The sequence below is a fragment of the Macaca nemestrina genome, chromosome 11 (genome assembly GCF_043159975.1).
Source record: "Macaca nemestrina isolate mMacNem1 chromosome 11, mMacNem.hap1, whole genome shotgun sequence".
Classification (NCBI taxonomy): Eukaryota; Metazoa; Chordata; class Mammalia; order Primates; family Cercopithecidae; genus Macaca; species Macaca nemestrina.
In genome coordinates, this window is record NC_092135.1 from 127,517,632 (window position 1) to 127,544,070 (window position 26,439).

At 40.2% G+C, this 26,439-nt stretch overlaps 1 protein-coding gene across 5 annotated transcripts in view; it reads right to left on the minus strand.

Annotated features, from left to right (window-relative positions):
• Nucleotides 1-26,439, minus strand: part of LOC105473962 (delta/notch like EGF repeat containing) — a 363,113-nt gene that overhangs the window by 71,986 nt on the left and 264,688 nt on the right. For all 5 annotated transcript variants that reach the window (XM_011728232.2, XM_071073494.1, XM_011728235.2 and 2 more), the window contains one exon: nt 18,754-18,978. In XM_011728232.2, the coding sequence (XP_011726534.2) occupies nt 18,754-18,978 (225 nt within the window). The remainder of the gene's footprint in view (nt 1-18,753; nt 18,979-26,439) is intronic.

Consider the following 26,439-nt stretch of genomic DNA (forward strand, 5'->3'; position numbering starts at 1 on the left):
ACTGCCCTTGGAGGCTCACCAAGATGGCGGAGCATATGGGAGCTGGGGGTACAATGTGAGAGTTTGAGAGACAATGGCACACAGCAGGATTCTTGCTTCCTAAGTAAAATACATATTCTTGCCTCCTTTATGAAAATAAAATGTATTTGACATCATTTCCTTTTTATGAAGTACTTTTTGTAACTCAGTGTTGAGAGTATTTCTAGATGGGGATCACTGGACCATCCGGCATACAGCTGCAGCTCAGTGCCAGTGTGTCACATCTTCCATCAAGGCCACTCATGGGCACTTGTGGCAACAAAGGATACTTATAAAAGGAGGGGTTTCTGCCCCCCCTTAGGGGAACATGGGCCTGGCACTGCACATGAGGTGGTAACACAAGGGAAGCATCAAGCACAAAGCCTGGCATAAGCACGTCATGATGTAACGTGTGGCCACCTGGCCTGTGATGCAAACATGATTTAAAAAGACAACCTGGGTGCCATACTTCTGAAATAGGTGCTCACCTTGCAGACACAGCAAAGGCCCTAATCACCATAGCCCTTAAGGACGCCATTACTCTGAGTCATTGTTTCACATGGTCAGCTTACTAGAGATAGCACCAGCTCAGCACTGACATGGTGTCTGGCTGATTAGCCCAGATTTCACTACCCAGGAACTCGAAGATCTAAATTTTTCCAATACGAAACAGCCTGTTTATGTTTGGCTTTTAAAAACCTACCCTTTTTCCTTTTCATAGCCCCATCCCCTGAGATTAACCTCAGGGCCGGATCTGGTTTCCTGCTTGGCAGTAAAACTTCGACTCACTGCTCAGTATTTGATTCCAAACTCTGCATTTTCTCTTTAACAACAGGCTGTTCTCCTCTCATTTCCTTAGCACACAGGCTGATGAATATAGAAGATGCTTGATCAAACTGGGTAAATTGAACTCGCTAGAAAAATGGAATCAGAGGGCCAAATAACCTTTGCATATATAAATACGGAAGAGTTCTTTTCTTTACCAGAGCCTGTTTTACACAAACATGCATTAAAAGGCCTGGAAAAACATTTTCCAAAATTGACAATTGTTTTGTTAAGGGGTTCTTTCATAAATTTAAATATGTATATTCATGCTTTTTAATTTTCCGTAACAGAGATACGCTACTGTGTGATATAAGGGGATAATATCATCCATGCTGTGATGGTTAATACTGATGAACTGATGGTTAATACTGACTGTCAACTTGACTGGATCAAAGAATACAAAGTATTGATTCTAGGTGTGTCTGTGAGGGTGTTGCCAAAGGAGGTTAACATTTGAGTCAGTGGGTTGGGGAAGGCAGATCCACCCTTAATGTGGGTGGGCACCATCTAATCAGCTGCCAGTACGACTAGAATATCAGCAGGCAGAAAAACGTGAAAAGAGAGACTCTGACCTAGCCTCCCAGCCTACATCTTTCTCCCGTGCTCGATGCTTCCTGCCCTCGAACATCAGACTCCAAGTTCTTCAGTTTTGGAACTCGGACTGGCTCTCCTTGCTCCTCAGCCTGCAGACGGCCTATTGTGCGACCTTGTGATCTTGCGACTTAATACTTAGTGTGTGTGTGTGTGTGTGTGTGTGTGTGTGTGTGTGTGTGTGTGTGTGTATTCCATTAATTCTGTGCCTCTAGAGACCCTTGACTAATACACATGCTTTATGGGTATTTTATTTGTAGTATCACAACTCTAAATCATGCCACTGATTACAAGGGAAATGATGACCATTCTTTATGTTTAACCCTTGATTGGCGGTAAGGAAAACAGGTAATATTAGAAAAATCCTAACTTTTTAAAAGATTTTTTCAGTGGCAAGATAAGAACATTTCCCATAGCCTATAAAGGGAACCGAGTAGGCTTATTAGAGGAGATTTTCTGAGATGCAGGGAACAGACATCATAATAAATGCAGTGTCAGTAAAGAAATTGCTTTTTAAAAGAAGAATTACACTTTTTAATATGTAGAAAAGAAAATTTTGAAGATGTTAAAAATTCTGTAACTTCTGTAGATGTATTGAGCGTAAATCATAATTAATTTATATTTGGAAAGGAAACAGTTCTTAAATATATGGTAAAAACCAAAGGACCACTATCCTGAGTTAACTCCTTAAAAATGGTTAGCATTCTCCTAGGCCGGGCGCGGTGGCTCAAGCCTGTAATCCCAGCACTTTGGGAGGCCGAGACAGGCGGATCACAAGGTCAGGAGATCGAGACCATCCTGGCTAACCCGGTGAAACCCCGTCTCTACTAAAAAATACAAAAAACTAGCCGGGCGAGGTGGCGGGCGCCTGTAGTCCCAGCTACTCGGGAGGCTGAGGCAGGAGAATGGCGTGAACCCGGGAGGCGGAGCTTGCAGTGAGCTGAGATCGGGCCACTGCACTCCAGCCTGGGCGGCAGAGCGAGACTCTGTCTCAAAAAAAAAAAAAAAAAAAAAATGGTTAGCATTCTCCCTCAAGAAACATTTAAGAAAATCTGGGACGATATGGAAGATGACAGCTCGGTTGTGACTGTGCTTATGAAGGACATTGGAAGCCAGGGGAACTTGGCAGTGAACCTGCTTTAACAGAAACACTTGGGTGTCTAAAGGCCTTTGTCCTTAAACTTGTCCATCATCTGGGGAATCTTTCTAACCATGTTGATCTAAACATTTCTGAAAGCCTTCTCTTGGAATTGCCTTCAGGACTGGGTTACAAACTAGTCACACTGAGAAAAATCAATCTCTTCACAATGTTTTAGATATTGTCTTATGTCTTATTTTTTTTTTTTTAATGTTGCTTTTGGCCACTAGAGGGTGGATTCTACTTACTATCTAGGCAAGTGAAAAAGGAAAAAAAAAGTTACTCAGGAGTTTAACAAAAGAGGAGCAATAAAAAGATGTCTTTTACAAAAGGAAATAGATGGTACAGAAGGATGCAAATTAATCTGCCAGGTTACATTTAAAGAAGAAATCCCATTCCCTTTAATAATAAAACATAACATTCAAATATTTCTCTACAGCTTGCAAATTCACCATTATGTCCCCTACAAACATATGGTATCTACAGTTTAAATTATCCATTGTAAAGTGGCCTGTTTTTCTTACTAACTTTTTATTTAAAATATTTTTAATACAAATGTTTGTAATACCATGATTAAAGCACCAAGATTAAATACTAAGTATAATGACAAAATAATATTTTATAATTTGAGTTAAAGATTATTGTGCTATGTGTGTTTACATATAAACAGTAAGAAAAGCATTTTAATAAAATAATCCCATGCCCTCAATTAATTATCTAGCATGTTTATAAACACATAAAAATAGCTGGTTTATAGTTGAGGTGAGGAAGATGATAAGGAAGTTTAGAAAAGAAAAGGTAGACATACACTCTCACATTCCAGAAGTTTTTCATTATGGGACGCACAAAGATGGGAGCTGGGGCCAGCAAAGGCAACAAATGGGTGGGAGGGGGGAAATCAAAGATAAAGGCTCTACCATGGCACTTTGAAGAGAAAATAAAACCTAGATAACTATTTCTATACAAGTATGTATATCAACAAAGAGAAATTTTAAACTGTGTAAAAGTACAGAAGAGTTTTTCTAAGTGTTTATTTCCTTTTAATTTATTTCACAAGTAATTGGTTAAATTTGATTTAGTTGACCTCTTAGTTATTAATAGACATTCATTTGAGGTATCCGCATTCATCACACTTGGGTTTCAGTGTGGTCCCCAGACCAGCAGCATCAACACCACCTGGGAACTTGTTAGAAATGCGAATAGCCGGACGCGGTGGCTCAAGCCTGTAATCCCAGCACTTTGGGAGGCCGAGGTGGGTGGATCACGAGGTCAGGAGATCGAGACCATCCTGGCTAACACTGTGAAACCCCATCTCTACTAAAAATACAAAAAAATTAGCCGGGCGCGGTGGCGTGCGCCTGTAGTCCCAGCTACTCGGGAGGCTGAGGCAGGAGAATGGCTTGAACCTGGGAGGCGGAGCTTGCAGTGAGCCGAGATCGTGCCACTGCACTCCAGCCTGGGCAACAGAGCAAGACTCCGTCTCAAAAAAAAAAAAAAAAGAAAAGAAAAAAAAGAAATGCGACCCACTGATTCAGGCACTCTAAGGGTAGGGCCCGGAACTCCATGACTTAAGAAGCCCTCTAATGTGATTCTGATGAGCACTCAAGTTTGAGAGTCACTAAGCTATAGAATAGGAAAGTATACAACATCTCCCACAATCTCTGACTCTCAAAAATTCAAGGAATAGTAGGGGTTGTCCACGGGAAATGCTACGTACGGTGTGGTTATGGGTTTTTTTGCGGGTTTTTTGTTTGTTTGTTTGTTTTTGTTTTTGTTTTTGTTTTGAGATGGAGCTTCACTCTGTCGCCCCGGCTGGAGTGCAATGGTGCAATCTAGGGTCACTGCAACTTCCGCCTCCTGGGTTCAAGCAATTCTCCTGCCTTAGCCTCCTGAGTAGCTGGGATTACAGGTGCCTGCCACCATACCCGGCTAATTTTTGTATTTTTAGGAGAGACGGGGTTTCACCATGTTGGTCAGGCTGGTCTCAAACTCCTGACCTTGTGATCCATTCGCCTTGGCCTCCCAAAGTGCAGGGATTACAAGCGTGAGCCACCGTGCCCAGCCGGTTTTGTATTTTGACAGCCATGGTATCTCCTAAGCGTGTAACTAATCCAACCGCAAAACATATGGTCAGAACATGTACCAACTATGGGCATATAAATAAACCAACAGTGAAACATATAGTCAAATGATCTAGCAGCCATCCATCCGCACGTGGACGAAAGGAAGCTGCCCTCCTCTCGAGGTTTACATAAGGGAAAACAGCAACACAAAGGAATCCCAAAGTGACAGCAAATGATGAACTGGAAAAGAAAGGCCAAAATGAGGGAAAGTAATAAGGATATAGAGGTGACACAACGTGTTCTAGTTCCTCACTGTCTGGCTAGGAGTCACACATGCCTAAGCAGAATGAAGATAAACAAGTTCAAATTCAAATTCGTGAGGGCAATTTTTCCCACATCTCTGATCTAGCTTCCTTAACCCATGGGAATAATATTTTTGCAGAAAGGAATATCAGAAAATGGAAAGCATTAAAAGTATTTAATACAGCACCAAGATTAAGATTTTGAGTAACATACAGACCAGTAGGTAATATTAAAAATAATATTATAGTTTTGTAAAGATTAAATGTGTTACAAATTGACTATCATATACTAGATATTTGTGAATTAGCTTTTTGCATTCCTAAGAATTATCTTGCCGAGAATTTGCTCCAAAGGTAATTTATATTACTTATCTTTTAAAATATACTTTGAATAAAATATAAAAGCTCTACTTTAAAAAGGAAAGAAAGAAAAAAAGAAAGCATAGACAACCTAAGGTAACAATGTTTACAAACCAAAAGTTGGGAACCATGATCTCACAAAGTTGTGCTGTTTCCAATTATACATCAGAGGTGGCCTCATAGATACATAGTTTGGTAACAAAGTATTTGTGTGATGGAAAACAAAATACTGTGATTGAGATTATTCCAGAAAATTTTGGTATACGGAGTCCACAATGCAGACCACAATTATCTTTCTGGCCGTATTTACTTTCATTCCCCCATCACCGGGGACATTCACAGGCACAATGCAATCATGTCATCCTCTAAGCTTTCTATTAGTCATTGCCATTCTCGAGTAAATATACTAAATCCTAAATATTGTTAGACACCAAGGAAATTTCTCATAATCCTTTAAGAATAGCTTTAGACCCACACACCTTCCACTTGGCCATTATCCCTAAGGGCTACAAGTGCACAAGGGCTGAAGCTGACCGTCAGGACTTCAGCTAAAGAATTTCATGCGGAAATTCAGCCTGGATGCAAAGAAAATTTCAAAATGTAAATAAATCAGAATCACAACTCAATTACATGAGTAAATTCTGAATTCCGTTCCAACTTTCTTTATTAAACTAAGGATGCCTAAAAACACAGCATTTGTTCATTTAAGAGTTGATAAAGCAGTGAAAAATCAGAAGTGTGTTTTTATTTGGTGACTTAAGATCCTAGGAGAATATATAGGTTGACAACCTGAAGGGAAAAATGAAACTTCTTTGAAATAAAGCCAGGAACAAGGCTCAATCTATATGGAATTATGAGGTAAGTAAAGAAGTTTTCTCCTAGACATTCCTTATCACTTGAGTAGGCAAGTTCAGGGGCCTCCCCATTTCTTTTCAAGCAACCAAAGACTAAACACTGTTTTTCTTTTTTGACTTTCTTTGTCCTCAAATCTGCTTACACATAGAGAGATAATTTACATATATATACACACACGTGCACACACACATACACATCACATCACATTCTTCACATATTTAGGTTTAAGGTTATGGTAGATTGAAAAAAAAATAGCTACAGGTTCTGTGTAGCTCCTCCCATCAAGAAACAGAGTCTATAAGCTCAAACCTGTGACTTGCTCATGCCAACGGGACATTGGCAAACAACAGAAGCAGCTGTAAAAAGAGCATGCATATGGGACCTCGTGTTCTGTTACTGCTTTCAGAACCCTGCCATCATGGGAAGAAGCCCTGACTGGTCTGCTGAATGAAGAGAGACATGTGGCCCAGTTGCCCCCATCACTCCAGCTAACTGCCAGCCATATAAGAGGGGTCATCCAGGACCCGGCAGTCCCCAGCTGGCTTGCCACCTGACCACAAAAGCATGAGTGGGCACATGGAGTAGAGAAGAGAAATCCCAGCTAAGCCTTGCCAAAATTATCAACCCACAGAATCACAAACAATAAGTGTTTTTTTTAAGCCATTAAGTCTTGGAGTGTTTTGTTACACAGCAATGACTAACTAACACAAAGGTTGATTGCCAGGTACAATGTCTAACTTAAATAAATAAAACCACAAAGATAAACTTTTAGGTATCAGAGACCCGGTTAAAAAAAAAAAAAAAAAGTATTTTTACGGAGTAATAAAGAGGAGTCTTCTCAAAATAGTACCACTAGGTACTACATATTCCTTAGTTTAGACCTACTTTAGTTGGGCTTACCCAATCTAAAAGCAACACCTACTAATGAATTGAACCTAGGACATTCACTCTGATCTGAGGCATTAGAAACCATCTGGTAGAGTAAAACTGAAGCATGATCTTCTTAATTATCAACATATCACTAAGACTTCAGTCCAACCAACTGAGGACCCCTTTAGGCAATTCCTATAAAACCAAGTGGGATTATAATTTTTTAATGATTTGGGGAATATGTTTATTCACAACATAAATTGTTTGGTAAAAGATATACATATGTATAACAAGTTAACAACATTTGATTGTGATCTTTTTTTAACTTTTATTTTAGGTTCAGGGATACATATGCAGGTTTTTCATATAAGTAAATTACATGTCTCAGGAGTTTGGTGTACAGATTATTTTCTCACCCAGGTAATAAGTATAGGACCCAATAAGTAGTTTTTCGATCCTCATCCTCCTCCCCACTCAAGCAGGATCCAGCATCTATTGTTCCCTTCTTTGTGTCCATATGTACTCGAAGTTTAGCTCCCACTTATAAGTGAGAACATGAAATATTTAGTTTTCTGTTTCTGTATGTTTGTTTAGGATAATGGCCTCTGGCTCGTTACTGCAAAAGACATGATCCCCTGCTTTTTCATGACTGCACAGTATTATATTGTGTATATGTACCACTTTTTAAAAAATCCAGTCTACCATTGATGGGCATTTAGGTTGATTCTGTATCTTTGCTAATTTGAATAGTGCTGTGATGAACATATGTGTATGTATGTGTCTTCCAAATTCAGAAAATGCAGAGAATACCTATGAAATACTACACAAGAAGGCCATGCCCAAGACACATAGTCATCAGATTCTCTGATGTCAAAAATGAAAAAAAAAAAAATGTTAAAGGCAGCCAGAGAGAAGGGGCAGGGCACCTACAAAGTGAACTCCATCAGGCTAACAGCAGACCTGTCAACAGAAACCCTACAAGCCAGAAGAGATTAGGGACCTATATTCAACATTCATAAGAAATAAAATTTTAAGCGAGAATTTCATGTCCAGCCAAACTATGCTTCTTCAGCAAAGGAGAAATAAGACGCTTTTTGAACGAGCAAATGTTAAGAGAATTTGTCACCACCAGACCTGCTTTACAAGAGGTCCTGAAGGAAGTGCTAAATATGGAAAGGAAAGACAATTACCAGCCACTACAAGAACACATGTAAGTACATAAACCAGTGATACTATAAAGCAGTCACACAAGCACGTCTGCACAATAACCAACTAAAAACATGGTGACAGGATCACATCTGCACATATCAATACTAACCTTGAATGTAAATGGACTACATACCCCAATTAAAAGGCACAGAGTAGCAGGCTGGATAAAGAAGCAAAACCCGATGGTATGCTATCTTTGAGAGACCCATCTCACACACAATGATACCCACAGGCCAAAATAAAGGGATGGAGAAAAATCTACCAAACAAACAAAACATAAAAAGGCAGGGGCTGCTATTCAAATGGGATTTTAAAGAAAGCATTGAGGCACTGCATAAAGAAGCATGTGAGTGAGATGGAAAAGGACAAGCTGTTTTGCAAAATCAATACCCGCTTTGAGTTGACAATGTTCTGGGATTTAAAGGAAAGGTTATGTATCAGTCTGCTTCAGGCAAACCTAAGAGCTCTGAATCTTCATTAAAACTGACTCTGTTCTGTAAAAGCATTCAGTGAATGCAGCAACTTTCACAGTGTGCTTTCAAACTGAAAATTAACGGGCCTGATAGAAAACCAATGGAAGAAATACAGGGCATTGTCCCCAGGTTGTTGTATAAATCCAGACCAACAAAGAATTTAAATGCACATTGAAGGCTACAAGTCCAGAAAAAAGTAGGACATGCAGCACATCGCCTTATTGGTGGTCTAATTGGGACTTGGGAAGTAGACGACCATAAGTCACAATGTATCTCAAACATCACCTATAATGGCACATTGTTATAGAGTTTCCAGTCCTCCATGATTGACATTGATGGCAAATCATTTCCACTAAGCCAGTCTTGTGGGAAGGCACGCAACTGAAGGAACAGGACATCAAAGCTATCTCAAAGTAGAGAACTAAAAACAATAAAAGTCAAATATGAAAAGGAAAGAACATTTCAGGGACTATAATATCACCAGAGCCAGGTGAAAAGAAACAACATCAAAGGAATCCATGACATATAATCATCCATACAGGAGGTTTTCAGGGAATCAGGTGGTAAGAAAAATTGCTAGTAGGCACTGGGGACTCCAGAAGTGAAAAGCACTAATCAAGAGAAACTACCTAGGCAGAAGGGTGCATAGCTGTCATGTGGTTATGTCTGCATTTCTCATTTGAGTCACAGGAAAGGAAGTTTCTTTAATTAGGTGCATCTGGCAGGCATCAAGTCAAACAAAATCATAAGCTTCAGTCACAGGTAGTTCTCAGCATCAATTTCAAAGCAGTGGATTGCTGGTTCCACAGAATGAAGTAAAGACAGAAGAAGGGGGCTCCCTACCTACATGCGGTTCAATTCCCTTGGAAGTCAGAGTTGTGCTTCTCTGTGCGGGGAAGTAAGAAGCATCTATTGGTCAAGTATCATCCACTGGACCAAAATGAAGGCCACCTTCCATGCCAAGCTTTGAGGCATCCACTTAGAGATCCATCTCAGGAGTGGTGCTGAGACAGAGGAGTCTGGAACCTTGTTCTTGTGATTGGTTCAAACATAAGTGAGACCCCAGGTTCGCACCTAACTTGGGGTGTCACAGGTAGGCTTCTGAGGATCGGAGTTAAAATATCACCTCTGCCTCCTGTTGTTTAAACTCTCAATGCCTCCATTACCTTATCCCTAAATAAAAGAATAGGAATACTACAACTGGGGGCAGGTAAGAGAAAATAAGTGTCAGGTGTTTGGCACACAGTCTATTATAAATGCAGTAAGTTTTCATAGATGGACGCTACTCTAGTCAAAGCCAGATGGGATGAAGTCACTCTCTGGGTCAACAGAGCTGAATCAATGTGGCTGACAAATCCCAATTTAATATGTTAATTTGAAGTGGCTATTAACAGAGCTACCAGTGGAAAAATCTGGTTAGAATACTTAATGGGTATGATGTACATTATTTGAGCAATGGCTACCCTAAAAGCCCCGATTTCACCACTAGGCCATTTACATCATTTACATATATATATATGTATGTCTGTGTGTGTGTATATATATATATATATATATATATAACAAAATTATACTTACACTTCATAAGTTTATATAAATTTTTAAAAGGAGACAAATTTTTCAGTCAGTTATTTACCCTTGGTGAGTCAAGGCTACTTTTGACCCCATTTGCTCTTCACTCTGAGCTAATGGAGGCTCCAGCAGGTCCCGATTGCTTGGGTTCAAGTTGTAGCTTCATCCTTAACTGACTGTATCGTCACAGGCAGAGAAATGACAACAGCCATGATCCCACTTCATAAGGACCAGGGGGATTCGAAAAGCCAACTCAGTCAAAGAGCTTTGCCCAACACCTGGCACTTAAATAGTTATCACTGGAGTCACAGAAAGCCACCATCAAGGCAAGCAATTGCTTAACCCTGCAAGAAGTTGAATGTGCACCCATTATTCAAGAATGCCCACTATGGCCATTTCATCTCACCTCCATTCCAACTCTAACCTCGAACCTCATATAAAAAGAATCAGAACACAAATGTAAAATTGTCCTCAATGGTCTTTCCCAAGTAATGGAATATCCAATGTCTGTGCTAATACTCCACCATTTTATAGATTTCAAGGTGGAGGACCATCTGTATCATTTCATTTGAGCTTCACGGGCCAGTTATGTTTGTCTGCATTTTAAAGGAGAGAAAAGTTATGCTGATAGAGGCCAATGGCACAGGTGTTCGGAGGCAAAGCAGGGACTTAAATTCAGCTCTTCTCAGTGCTAAACTCAGGCCCCTTTCCATCCAGCCAAGGAAGAAAGGCAAGGCATGCAGGATTTCAGTTCTAAAATCCAGATTTGCAGACATTCTCAACAGTGAAAGAAAACAGTGATTGGATCATCATAATTTTCAACCACAAAACAAAATAAGAGTCAATGGCTTTGTTACAAAATAGCATTAGGGAAGTCCCCATCTGACCCTCCAGGGCCATAAGCTTGATGAGAATGTTCTGATATTGTGCTGGCAGGGCTGCAAAAAGAGCTGTCCTCAGAAATGCATAGGTTAGTGACGTTATGTTGTTACCAGCTGCCATTTGCAACTTTCATTCCAGGCAAGATGACGTAAAATGATTTCTGCTGTCCTCACAGACTCTGCTAACTCCTGTTCTTAGTAGGCAAATCTCACACCTTTTCAACATTAGTACAGCCAAGAATGAGTTCTGAATGATTTGAATTGTGAGGGCAAGTCAGGGAGTGATGGGAGCAGAAATCCCTTATAATTAAAGACCAGTTCATTAATGCTTTCATACATATGGATTAGCCATTTTAAGTGAGGTGAAAAAGCAGCCTTGTGAATAGATTTGTAATATCAGAAACCTCATAAAAATTTCATGCTCCACCAGCAAGTGCCCTTGGTTTAACAGCAGTGTCCTTCCTCCCCTTGTATTAATTTCTCAGGTCAGAAGCCTAAAGAAGGCAAATACCACGAATTCTACCTCAATGCCCCCACAACTTATAATCAGAGAAGATGAAGATGGAGAATGGCTGTGGCTGTAGTTTGGAAGCACGCTTAGGAAAGGTACCTTAGCGTCTGGACATCTAGCAGAGCCTGACTCTGCTCCTCACACCCTGGGCAGTGCCCTCTCATCCTCCTCCCTCTCCTGACTCCCAGGGTCCTGCCCTCACCCTGCAACCTCCCGACCTCCCAACTTACTGCTGGGTCCTCTGCCCTCTCCTGTGGCCACTACTACTTCCAGCCTCAAAACAAGAACTCTGCAAGTCTCTTCCAATTTTTCCCCCTTTCTTTTTACACTCTCACCCTCTCCTATCTTGATGGCTTCCATGACTTTCTCTAGCATCCATACAATGGGAACTCTATATATTTTTTCCCCCTGGTTTCAGCCTTGTTCCCACATTGCAGTCCCAAGTAAGAACTATTTACTGACACATCCATCTTGCTCGGCCTGCTGTAGCCAAGCCCTAAAGAGGGTCCTTATGCACATTTCCCATTTTCTCTGAATTACCCAGAGGGGTCCTTTGACTCCATTTGCACCCTTGTTCCCTGCATTCAATTGACAACTGAACCCCGATCCTCACATAAACGTTTAACCCATCCTTTCATTCCCACTGCACAAGTTCAAGCCTTCACTTCTATTAGTACTTGCTAGAAGATCTCTATTTTTTCATCTTTTCTTGACCGTAATATATGCCGAAGACTATGATAATAATCTGTCTAAAATACATATCAGTTCGTATATACCCAATAATGCAAAATGTCTGCAAGTCTTCATAATCCAAACTGCTTAGCATCTACATTCTCCCCACATGTGTCCCCATGAGCATTTTCAGCCTTACTACCTATTACAGCCTCTAATGCATCTTATCCTGCAGCAAGCTGGATCCACTCTTCTTTGAACTCCTCCCCACCACCCAGGACTTCTATAGTGCCCTTCTCCCACATGTAAATCCAAACGATATTTCAGTGTCCAACTCACTAGAAATTCCGAACTGTTGTTCAGAATTTTATATGAACAATTGTTCATATAAAAATTCAATCAATTGCCATCCTCAATACTTCAAGCATTTTAATTAAGTTCTGTCAATGCCCTTCAACCAAAGACTACAAAGGACACACCTGTAGTTGAACAAGTTGAGTTTATTACCCATTGCAGTTACAGAGACTGCACACCATAGGAATCGTGGAGTGCCTCAATTAGAAGGTGTTAGATGGGATTTACTATAGGATTTGAACTCTGGTTAGGTTATTTGGGGAGGTTTCACTCTGGAGTGAATGCTGGATGCTGTCAGAAAGCAGGAGCAATTCTTATCTAAAGAAGGGGAAGGCTAGAGCAAGGCCAAAGCTGTATTTGGTAAAGAGGAAGCTGTCACTCTACATACGTGACACTAAGAACTGAGAGAAAGTGGATACTTGGTATTTTGCGGGTTGCAGGGTGACCTTGTTTTTGTATTGGACAAAATTATAAAGTAGTCTTGTTTTGCCTGACTCTGTCATAGCCTCTGAATGGTCATATCTAATATCCGTATTATGTGGGATTGTTGATGTCCTTAAGTCCAACAGAAGACATTACGGCCCAGCTGTAAGCATCAGACCAGCTCCTAACAACCTCAAGGTCTACCTATAAATGCCAAGCAAGCTCCTGACATCAGCAGCTGCTCTTCTTTTTCTCAGTTCTCAGCATCATCATGATGTCAGTATACAGATTGAAACATTCTCTAGAGCAGAGCACAGATTATGAAGAGTAAAGCAAACTCCCCCTTGCTACAGATGTAGCTGGGTGATCAGGATTCCATTTGAGGTCCCAGTGGTGAGGGTGGGCATCATATTTTGGAATACAGAAAAGGAAGGACAGGATTCGGATCTGGGGAAAAAAGGTAATATATTCTATACAATCTACAACTCTCAAGAATAGTGTGATACACAGATCAGAAACTCCCTAGAGCATATTAAATATAAGAATGTCTTCATCGGCTGGGCGCAGTGGTTCACGCCTGTAATCCTAGCACTTTGGGAGGCCAAGGCAGGCGGACCAAGAGGTCAGAAGATCGAGACCATCCTGGCTAACACAGTGAAACCTCATCTTTACTAAAAATACAAAAAATTAGCCAGGTATGGTGGCGGGCACCTGTAGTCCCAGCTACTTGGGAGGCTGAGGCAGGAGAATGGTGTGGACCTGGGAGGCGGAGGTTGCAGTGAGCTGAGATCATGCCACTGCACTCCAGCCTGGGCAACAGAGCAACACTCTGTCAAAACAAAAGAAAAAAAAAAAGTCTTCATCCTGGTAAACTAGATAAAGTTTTCTGGTTAATAAAAGATGAAAGTTGTCCACTGTACTTATCCAAAAATGTAAAGGCACATGGGCCTTAGTGAGCTAAATGTCTTCAAATCTTTGTAGGTATATTTATTTCTTTATTGCTGTTCAATTACTATTAAAATCCTGACCATTAAGTCTCATCCTTGATCCTATTTCCAGCAAATATTGTCAGACTATTGATATTTTCACATCTCAGTTTAACAGAAGGAAGCAGTGTCAACTGTGTCTTTTGGGACATACAGACCAGAAATGCAGCTCACATGTAAGGCATATGTAGAAAATACAAAAAAAAAAAAAAAATATATATATATATATATATATAAAATCCTTACAAATATAATTTTCTTTCAAAAAAATTCACTTGGAAAAAGTCTACATTTCCTTTGGTTTACAGCCTATTACATATTTGGATGATCTAATTGAGTTACCAGCCCTTTGGTGAAGAAGAATGGGCAGAGGAACTTGGTTGGCAACTGTGCCATGTCTAGTCTGGGATTTCAACTGCAGTTGAAATGATGAGCATCTTAGATCTTACTTGTTAAAAAAAAATCATAAACATATTTCCATGTAAAAATCCCCAATACCTTGTCCCTTAAATTCCTTAAATAGGAATATGTGAGGCACATTCTATAAAGGCAGGGTTAATTCAATTCCACAAGTTTAGAGGAATAACTCAAGTGCAAACTATCTTCCTTCCTATCAGGGAGTCCTTTCAATACTGGTCATGTATAGCTACTATCTGCAGAGGCCACCATTGTATTGAGAACACAAGCAATACCGTGGCTCCCACCTGCAGGGGAAATAGCACTCCCACCCAAGCGAGATCCACCTCATCCTGCTTGTAGCAGCTCCAAGTTCTCACTTTCTTCAGCAGATTTCAATTTGCAATTTTTAAGAGAATGGGTTGCCTATCGCTTAACACTGTCACTGGGAGATAACATTTCAGTAATTACTCAGTGCTGACATTTTATTATTTAATCTTAAAATCCCATCAGAAATCCCTAGCCTGATAAGCTACAAACGAAGTTTGAGAATAAAGCACCCAGCAAATCTGATTTGCAGTAATCAAAATGGCATTTTGTCGGATGGGAATTAATTATCAACCTGACATGATTTCAGTCTGCTGCCATTCTACGAAATGAGACCCGTTTGCTCTCTGTAAAGATGATCAGCCTTGCTGCTCCAGAGCTGGATGCCCAGTTTCACCTACTCTCACGAGATTCTTCCATTATGCAAACTGGCGATGAAGCCATTACATGCTCCAAAAGATGAAGACGAGAAATTTCACATTCGCAGACTTGTCACGTTCACCTCTTAAAATGTAAGTTCTTGCCAGGTGTTAAGATGCCTTTTTTATTTTACACAGTCACTTAACAATCTGAAGAAACATCCCCCCTGAAGGCAGTTTCAGCCCCCAGGTTCAATGAGAGGGCCCTGTCAGGACTCCGAGGCTCCACCTTGAGACTGCTGAACAAATGAAGGAATCATGTTCATTCCACGAACAGAATGCCCACGTCTTCAGGCTTTTCAAGGTTATTCAGGGGCTACTGCTGGACCACAGGCAATTACCAAGTCAAACGCTCCAAGTGGGCATGAATGTTTTAGCAGAGAACAGACAGAAGGAAAGTGGAACTTAAACAGGAGCAATTTCACCCCTGCATAGCTCGAGAATGCTGCTGGAATCTCCATGGAGGGAAAGAAAGAAGAGCTTTCACCAGGCCGTGCCAGGAAATGGGCTGCCTGCCTCTCATTTCATACTCTTACATGTAACTTTCCTCTCTTTTCTAATAGAGAGGAAAACTGAGTCCCAGAGATGCCTGTAAATCTCCTGTGGTTTTGGTCAGTAAGTGAGGATGTTAGAGAGGTTCTTTCTACCACTCTTGGCCACCTGCCCCAGTGTGGAAAGAGAAACACCAGGCAGTATATTTTCTATTTGGTTGCCTCATACATGTTGAAAAACTCTAGTTGGTATTATTGAAAAACACTATGTATCTCTAACTCCCTTCAATTTTAAGTTTTAGAAATCAACTAACTATAAGAAAAAGTTTGGGCCAGGCACAGTGACTCAGGCCTGTAATCCCAGCACTTTCGGAGGCTGAGGCAGGCAGATCACCTGAGGTCAGGAGTTCAAGACCAGCCTGGACAACATGATGAAAACATACAAAAATTAGCAGGGTGTGGTGGTGGGAGCCTGTAATCTCAGCTACATGGGAGGCTAAGGTAGGAGAATCACTTGAACCCGGGAGGCGGAAGTTGAAGCCTGGGCAACAAGAGCGAAACTCCACCTCAAAAACAATTTTTAAAAAGAAAAAGTTTGATACAATTAAGAAGAGACGTCAGAGGAGAAAGGGAGGAGAATATAAAGTTGTTTTCTGGTCTTACAATATTTGATTCTTCTTTGTGGGGCTCCACGGAGAGAACAGAACTCTCAGGAGACAGGTAATAAAGTATTAAGGAAGTTTTTGTTCAGAATGCTGCTGAGGGGAATTCTCACATGTGTTACGACATCCAGAGCAGAGCTGGGAACAGCGTGTTTGTGAGTCAGTGCGTGAGTAAGCCTCTGTTCTTCCAGCACAATTGCAGCTTGTTTAGTTTGCAAACACAAGTTGTCTCAGTGATCCACATTCCCAATAGGTAAGGGCCAGCGCCACACTGCCTCCTCTCACAGTATGCCCAGCTCACAGCACGGGAGCCCGAATCCACATGGAAGAAAACTGGACCTTCCGAGGGGCAGCTATTCCTATCTCCACCCTTGCTCTGAAGGACAGCATGGGGGTCAACCAAGAAAAATATCCTCATGTCAAATGTAGAGGAGAAACTGCTTCACTTCAATGTTTATGAGATCCAAAAATGTTACAGCGATAATTCATTTTGGGTGTCAACTTGGCTAGGCCACGGTTCTTAGATACTTGCTCAAACACTAATCTAGATGATGCTATGAAGGTATGTTTTAGATGAGATTAACGTTTAAATCAGCAGACTTTGAATGAAGCAATGACTCTCCAGAATGTGGGTGGGCTGCATCCCATCAGTTGAGGGTCTTAAGGACAAAGACTGAGGTTTCCCAAAGAAGAAATAATTCAGCTCAAAACACAACACAGAAACCTCGCCCGAGTTTCCAGCCTGCCAGCTTCCCTACAGATTTTGGACTTGCGAGTCCACACAATTGCATGAGCCAGTTACTTAAAATAAATCTCTCTCTCTTCTCTCTCTCTGTCTCCTGTTTCTCAGGAGAATCCTAACTACTAACACTGTTACAAAGCAGATTAAGCAGCCCTATTCCCTCTGAATTTCAGAGCAGAGAGGAAAGAGGCACTTGGCAAAATATCAATTGCTTAGAAAATCAGGGAATTAAGAGTCTATGTGAAAAAAGGCTTTTCAACACCATTCAAGTGCCAAGTTGCATTTCTCAGTAGTAACTTTTTAAGTTATTCGTGAGTATGAGACGTGCCCTTTGGAAGTTCTGGGCCAGGCACTGGAGCAGCGAAACCAGGGACACCTGCATTGGAATCTGGGCTCAGCCCCCGTCCTGGGTGTGTGGCCGCAGGTATGTGACTGAACCTCTAGAGGCCTTTCAAACCTTGGTGTAAATGTGACACTAAAAAGACCAGAGATGTGAAGCACCCTGCTCAGAATCTAGAAAGATCAGTGCTCACTAAATAGTGGCTTAGTGTGATTGCTGCTGATACAAAAGCTATTAATAAAACATACTTCCTCCCAGCCCTAAGGAGGAGAGAGACACATACAAGGATAATTAATGTCCTGTTTCCAAGACCACAAAGGTGATATTGTAGGTGACTGTTGGATCTCAGAGGAAGGGAAACTGAGTCAGCTCCAGAAGTAGAAGTTTGTACAGCGAGGTGGGGTAATGGGGAGCAGGCATTCCAGTCAGAGGCCATTGCACCAGCAAAGCCAGGGTCAAGCAAAACAGATACTGGCCAGCAATACTGACTGGCCAGGGAGATATGTGGGGACTCATTGTGCTGGGAAGCTTTCTAAAGAGCCAGCTCGTGTAAGGATGGAGACATGCACAGAATAGGAACAAGAGGAAAGGGCTGCCCCGTGCATTCCTTTCTGAACACTCGTGGGTTGTGCACACACAAATTTTTGACTATAAATCACTCACTTCTAGGTATCAAAACCTCCATAATTAAAAATATGTAATGCAAATGCAGAAGGCATTTGGAAATTAAATGGTGAAGTTTTTAAATTCTTACACAGGGAGCCAGTGGTGTAACATAATGTGCGTCAAGTAACAATTTTAATAGATGACACAATTCTGAATGTATTGCGCTGTGCTTTTCATGCCCATTAAAATGAAAGAACATATTCTGTTAAGCACACAATAGTACAAGATACACAGTACAGTAAAAGCTTTGCAAAGACTTACAGTAAATTGTTAAAAATGCTTAGCCTGTGATGAGATTAAGCCTGTTTTCAATCTTCTTTATTTTACTTGTTTTTTCCTCAATGAATGTGAATTGATTATGAAAAGGGGAAAGGGTATTTTTTTTAACCCTGCCAAGAGTAAATCTAAAAAAGAAAGTGTGTCATAAATGAGTGGTATTCACTTTTATTTACAAGTATACCATTAAGTATACTTATTTACAAGTATACCAGTAAGTATACCACTTTTATTTACAAGTATACCAAGATGCAAAAGAAAAAGTAATGGTCTTTTGAGATTGGTTTGAGATTGAGAAAAGGAAGATTTGCTGTCTAGGGGCAGTACCCACCTGGATCACAGAGGCATTTGTAGCTGGTGCCCACGCTGCGGCACGTGCCATGAGCGCAGGGGCTGAGGGCACAGAAGTCAATAAGCTGGGCACAGGTGGGCCCTGTGAAGCCCGAGCTGCAGCTGCAGGTAAAGTGTACCCCGTCCACATAGCAGGTACCATTGTTCTGGCAAGGAGACGAGGCGCACGGGTCCACCTTTTCTTCACAAGCAGATCCAAAGTATCCTGTTAGAAAACACACGGGAGCTTAAAACAATTAAAACACTTTTGCACATAATAACTAATCAACTGAGTCTGCTCTACTGTATATTCATAACCAATTCATTCATTCACAGCTCCCAGATATGCCACAACCCAACAAGATAGATAGGTTGTTTTTCTCACCTTTAGTAATGTAGGCTTAAAAATATTAAGCCCCACAATTCCATATTTATTGAAATATACGGTAAATGACTGTTTAGGAGTACATACATATGTGTACATGAATATATTTATGTGCACACATGTGTATATGTGCATGTGTGTATACTCTAGAATGATACCAAAAATCAATTAATGATAATTTCCTTAAGGAATATGGGATTTGGATCAGCAGAGGGCTCTCCCCTCTTATTTTGTATACATTAACAGGGAACACATTTCTTATTTTACTTTAATAGATATGACATAATCCTGAATTTTAAAAAGTAAAACCATATAAACTAGTAAACAATGAAAAAGTCTCGTTTTCATCCCTGTCCCTTCGTCTCGCATTCCCTTCTCTACAAACAGCCACTGTTAACAGTTTCTTGAATATATGCTTTTTTAAAAGTTGATTGTTGTAACAAAGAAACAAAAGTGATCTACCCATACAATGAAATACCACTCAGCAATTTTAAAAAAACTGATTGTATGGTACATTTTTAGTAGGATTTCTAAGATTTGAAAGCTACCAGGAATTTTATAAAATGCTGAATAGCACTAGATTTTTTCAGAAGATAATTTTATATTTTATATTTTATATTTCTATACTGCATAGAGAAATACCAAGTTGATTATGCCAATTTATGTGTAGTGCTTCACATAATTAAATCTGGGAGTACTGACACATGGTATGACATTAATGAACATCAAAAGCATTATGCTAAGTAAAAGAAGCTAGGCATGAAATACTACATGTTATATAATTCCATTTGTAAGAAATGTGCAGGAAAAGCAAATCTGTAGATATAGAAAGTAGATAAATGGTTGCCTTGGCTGGGCCAGAAAGAGCGGTTCACTGCAAATGGGCATGAGAAGTCCACTGGGGCAGATGGAAACGTTTAAAACTTGGATTGTGGTGATGGCTGCACAACTCTGTAAATTTACTAATATGCTTTCAACTGTGCATTTCAAATGAATGAATTTTACAATGTATAAATTGTACACTTAAATAAAATTTTATGTCATATAAAGTTATGTAAGGCTGTTAACTCTTTCTTTTAAATATGGTCACTGTGTAGGTGATTTTTATCTTGTTTCCTGTGTATATGATTCAATATTTCTCGTTAAAAAATTATACATGTGGATATGTGTGGGTCTCTACATCTGTGCATACATGTAGGTATATATATTTAACAATGCTTTGCATAAAAACTATACTTCTTTCAATACTTTAAGAGCAGTTTGGAAATTAAAGATTTTTCAAATTTTAGAAATAAAAGTTAAATAATTTTACTCACATATAGTTTGTATTCTAATAGTCTATTACACTTCTCTTGTTTACATTGAAGTTTATATTTACTCATCTTCTTATAGAACTCCTAGCAATACTGACAATTTTTGTTGTTGTTAAGGACACATTTAATATGTAAACAAACCAAAATAACACCCAGATTTAATTATGTGAAGCACTACTCATAAATTGGCATAATCAACTTGGCATTTCTCTGTACAGTATAGAAATATAAAATATAAAATATAAAATTATCTTCTGAAAAAATCCAGTGCTATTCAGCATTTTATAAAATTCCTGGTAGCTTTTAAATCTTAGAAATCCTACTAAAAATGCACCATACAATCGTGTTTTAATAACACTTGAATTCTCCAAAAAGTTCCCTGGCAGGCTCAAGTGGAATATAATTCTACCTGTCATGAGATACGTTCCATTTTACTCTGATTGAAAATAAGACACTGAACCATTTTTCAACATATGACAGGATTATATGTTACCATCACTGTTTAACATGATTTCAAAAATAGGATTTATAACTCGAATCTTTTCATTTTAGATAATAAAATCATTTTATCTGTCTAGAAAATGCAGCATAGCTGCTTAAAATATTAAAAGGCCCATTTAATTTGCTCAAGCGTGACACTAAAAGTCATTCAATATTTTTTTCTCAATATGAAGGAATAATTTTGAGAAATGAATTGACCAAGCCAATCCACAGCTTGCATTTAGTTAGATAGTGACCCAAGATTGCATCTTATGACTCGAGGAGAAAAAAAAAGTGGCGGGGGTGGGTGGTGGCTAGTGGGAAGCACTGCAGGTTCTAGGTTAACCTTGTGGATGCACTGATTTCTTTACAAGAAATTCAGGCTCATAATAAATTCCATACCCAAGGCTGGGTACCAGTTTGCCAAAAACAGTAGCTCAAGGTGAATCAGGAAATTCTAAAAGTTAATGGTCAGAAATGGAAATCAAATTTTTTTATTTTTTTTATTTTTTTGAGACAGAGTCTCACTTTGTCACCCAGGCTAGAGTGCAATGGCGCAATCTCGGCTCACTGCGACCTCTGCCTTCCTGGTCAAGCGATTCTCCTGCCTCAGCCTCCTGAGTAGCTGTGACTACAAGAGCGCACCACCACGCCCGGCTACTTTTTGTATTTTCAGTTGAGATGGGGTTTTACCATGTTGGTCAGGCTGGCCTCAAACTCCTGACCTCGTGATCTGCCCACCTCAGCCTCCCAAAGTGCTGGGATTACAGGCGTGAGCAACTGTGCCTGGCCACAGAAATCAAATTTAAAAGGACATTTTGATTATTTTTGTTCCTCCAGAGGAAATGAACTAATGATGACAGAAGGTGACAGTTGAGAACTGTCAACTCTGTCAACTCTTTTAGCTGAGAACACAGAGAAGAGAAATGATCATAGGAACTGTGTCCTTGAAAACCCTGTGAGATTAGATGGGTGAGAACTTGGTGGAAAGAATATCTAGGGAGGGTCAAAGGTAAGAAAAATCAGGAACAAGAAGCTTATACCTAAGTTAGGAGCATAAAAATGAAAATTACTTAGAACTACTAGAACCCAGTAGAAGAGTTAATATTAAATATAGTTCTCAGTGGAGGTTGATAATTAAGCATTGGATTATCAGTGTCATGGGTTAAACTGTGTCCCTCAAAAATTCATATTTTTTAAAATTAGCTTTCTCTGGTTGAGCAAAATTCATATTTTGAAGCCCTAACTCTCAATACCTCAGAATGTAGCTCTTCAGAGATAGTGCCTTTAAAGAGGTGGGTCGGTTAAACTGAGGTTGTTAGGTTGGGCCCTAATGCAATCTGACTGGTGTCTTTATAAGCAGAGATCAAGACACAGAAAAAGACACCAGGAACGCCTGTGCACAAAGGGAAAGACCTTGTGAGGAAGAAGCAAGAGGGTGACCCTCTGCAGGGCAAGGAGAGAGGCCTCAGAAAAAAATCAACCCTGCCAGCACCTTGATCCTGAACTTCCAGCCTCCAGAACTAGAAGTAGATGAACTGCTTATCAGTCTCCAAAGCTAGAAAGAGATGTCTGTTGTTTAAGCCTATAGTCCTTGGTCACAGCAGCCTGAGAAGACTTATACAAACAGGGAGCATAAGGAGAAAGGGAAGCGATGATTAGGATCTTGTGTGTGATTCTGTGTTCACCAGCCCAGCAATCTGAGTGGCCATGGCAAGGCCCCCTTTCTCCCATCATCCACTGCCTGTACCTGGAAAACAGGGCTGAAACTATTTTCTTCACAAAGTCATTGTGGATTCTAAAAAATATATATATCAAACTTCCTAGTACGGTTCCAGTCCAAGGCTCGATGAATGAATGAATTAAAAATGCTAATAATAACAGCAACAGGCCAGGCACGATGGCTCATGCCTATAATCCCAGCACTTTGGGAGACTGTGGCAGGCGGATCATGAGGTCAGGAGTCCAAGAACAGCCTGGCCAACATGATGAAATCCAGTCTCTACTAAAAATACAAAAATTAGCCAGGTATGGTGGCACATGCCTGTAATCCTAGCTACTGGGGAGGCTGAGGCAGGAGAATTGCTTGAAGCCATGAGGCGGAGGATGTAGCGAGCCGAGATAGCGCCACTGCACGACAGGCTGGGTGACAGAACAAGATTCTGTCTCAAAAAATTAAAAAAAAAAAAAAAACAGCAACAGCTAAAGCCACTGGAGGCTGATTTGCATCACCTGGTTCTAACCTTTTAGGTGAATTATTTCATTTAACCCTACTATTATAGTAGGATGTAAGAACTATAATAGCTCTGTCTTACAAATGAGAAAACAGTGACGTGAGAATGTGAAGTAGCCTTTTCAAGTCTAAATAGCTAGTAGACGGCAGAGCTGGGACACCAAGGCCAAGTGCTTACACATCTCCTACACTGCACAGAAGAGAAGTGAATGACAAACCAATTAAGATGTTAAGATGCATAAGCAAAACCAGGACTTATGTTTCTATCCTGTTTGTGTCTTGGTGAAAGAATAGAAGCTTACTGATCAAGTCAAAATAAAGGAAAAAGTGAATTTTAGAAAGGCTACCACTCCAGCTTTATGTCAATATACTCAGATATAAATAGTAATATAAGCCACACAGAATAGTCCAAGCAGAAAGAAAAATGGGTAACAAGGAGACATAAAGGGCCATGGCTTTGGAGACAGCCAATATTTCAATAAGGCCAAGAGAAGTGTGGAAAATGAGCAATAGTGAGAGCACTGGTCAGGCCAGGTCACGACTGGTCTTACATGTTACACTTGGGAGTTTACATTTCATTCTGAGGCTACTGGATATCACCTATTTTCATTATTTATATCTCTAATTATAGGCAATGTGGAGAGTGGATCAGAGGAGGTTGAGACCGGAAGCATGAAACCAGTTGTTTACTCGAATAATTGAAGTTGTGAGGGCCAATTTGTAGCAATAAAGATAAAGAATGTGAAATATATTAAAGCATGATTTTATAATTTTATAAAATTGTCAAATCAGGGATCACTTGGACTGTAGAAGAATGGAAGACAGGACAGAGCCCAGAGACACATGTAACATGAGTCAAAATGCAAATGCCAGCAGGAGTCAGGTGGATAATGCTGATACGGAGAGTGGATCAGGTGTAATATAATAGGGACTGGCAGGGCCTGTGGCAAACTGGAGAAAGCATGCCCCTTCCAAAAAAGATGGCCGCCATAACCTGCAGCCAGTTCGAAACATGGGGCCAGGTTCCATATCTTCTGAATGTTCAGGAAAAGTCTGAAATCCAAATTCTTGTTTGAGCCTTGTCTATTTTATTATTATTTTATTTATTTATTTATTTATTTGAGATGGAGTCTTGCTCTGTAGCCCAGGCTGAAAGTACAGTGGTGTGATCTCGGCTCACTGCAACCTCCACCTCCTGGATTCAAGCCATTCTCTTGCCTCAGCCTCCCAAGTAACTGGGACTACAGGCACTTGCTACCACGGCTGGCTAATTTTTGTATTTTTAGTAGAGATGGGGTTTCACCATGTTGGCCAGGCTGGTCCTGAACTCCTGACCTCAGGTGATCCACTCGCCTGAGCCTTCCAAACTGCTGGGATTACAGGCGTGAGCCACCACACCCAGCCAAGCCTTGTCTGTTTTAAAGTATTGATAAATCATTTCTCCAGCAAATAAAACATATGTATGGACCCTATACATGTGGCTTCTCTGTGTGAGTTAATGTTAAACAGCTTTGAACCAAGGGGAATTGGATTTAACACCATCTCAGCCCACTAAACTGTGGGACTCTGGGCTAGTACTTAATCACCCTGACTTTCTGCTTTTGTATCTGTGAAAGAAAGATGTTAATGCCTACAATTTTCATTTCCTATGAAGCTTAACTGCAAAAATCTATGCAAAGCACTTGGCACAGTGACTCTTCAGTTGTAAGTGTTAATAAGAAGCAGCAATAATTATAATGTAATTTCCAGGTTTTCAGACTGGGGGACAATGTGGATAGTGTTGTTATCAAATGCAGTGGAAAATATACAGGAGGAGGCTGCTAGGGGAGGGTTATGAGTTCAGCTTTGTGCAAAGTGATTTGAAATGCTTTTGCAGTTGTTCCATAGTCATTAAATATACAGAACTTGTGCTCAGCAGAGAGGTAGGAACTAGAATGTGGACTGGGAGCCATATGCACATGGGTGGGAACTGGATTCATAGGTATACATGACACCACATGGGGCAAATGAACAGAGAGAGAAGAAAGTTCAAGGCTGGAACTCTGAACAACCGTAACACTTATGAGCACAAGAAAGAAGAGGAAACCAAAAGCATGTCTCATTGAGAGACCTTTCCTCTTGTTCTGCAGCTCTCTGTGGATTTCCCTCTCTCCTAGCACCTACCACACCCTGTCTGCCTCCTCCATAACTGGTCTCTGATTTCCTCGAGATCAGGGAACATAACTTATGTGTGTTTTTATTCCTGTTGCTCAGCATGAAGTTTGGAAAATGGTAGGCATTTGACCAGGGACAGATAAATGGACACACAGGCAGACAGATGGATGGATGAATAGACAACTAGCTAAGTTTCAAGAAAGAAAGAAGGTACAGGTTCTGGTCAGGAATTATAGATATAGATATAGATATAGATATAGATATAGATATAGATATAGATACAGACATTCTATATATATAGATATTCTATATATATAGATATTCTATATATATATATACACACACACACACACATATATATATATATTAAAGAAGAGAAACCAGGAGAGAAAGGTGTCACTGAAAACCATGGAAGAGAGAATGTGAAAAAATGGCACTGACCCTTGCCGAACAAGCCCGCGCCAGCCTCCCGCAAGATGAGAGATCGCACGGAGCAAAGGAAGCTAGCACCGCCGAGGCCATTCTAGACCACTTGACCTCTATCAGTGTGGCCAGTGACCAGCTGAGCTTGCCCAAATTGCTAATGCAATGTACAAGGATGATGAACGAAATGAGTGGCTGCCATTTTAACCACTAACTTTGGGGGGTGGTTTGTTATGCAGCAAAAGCTCTTAACTGATAAAATTAATAGGAGCTACAGGATTGTATCTATGTGGGAATGTAGGCCAGAGGGAGCCTTTGTTTTGCTTTGCTTTACAGAACAGACTTGAAAGAGTAATTGATCATACACTACAGGAAAATTTCACTAAAGAGATGATCAATAAATGTTTGTTGAATTTAATATCAAAAAGTTCCACTGCTGTTGAATCAAGGATCCTGTGTTTTATTATTATTAATATAATTTTGCTTTTTCTTATCAATTCAAGAAAATATAATGCAGGATGTGAATGGAACTAATACTTAATATTTTCAGAGTCTGCCAGCATGCCTTAGTATAAATACTGAGGACAGAATACACTTTTGGCATATTATCCAGTCTAAAAAAAGAAAGTGGAGAATTTCACTAAAGAGATGATCAATAAATGTTTGTTGAATTGGATATCAAAAAGGCCCACTGCTGTT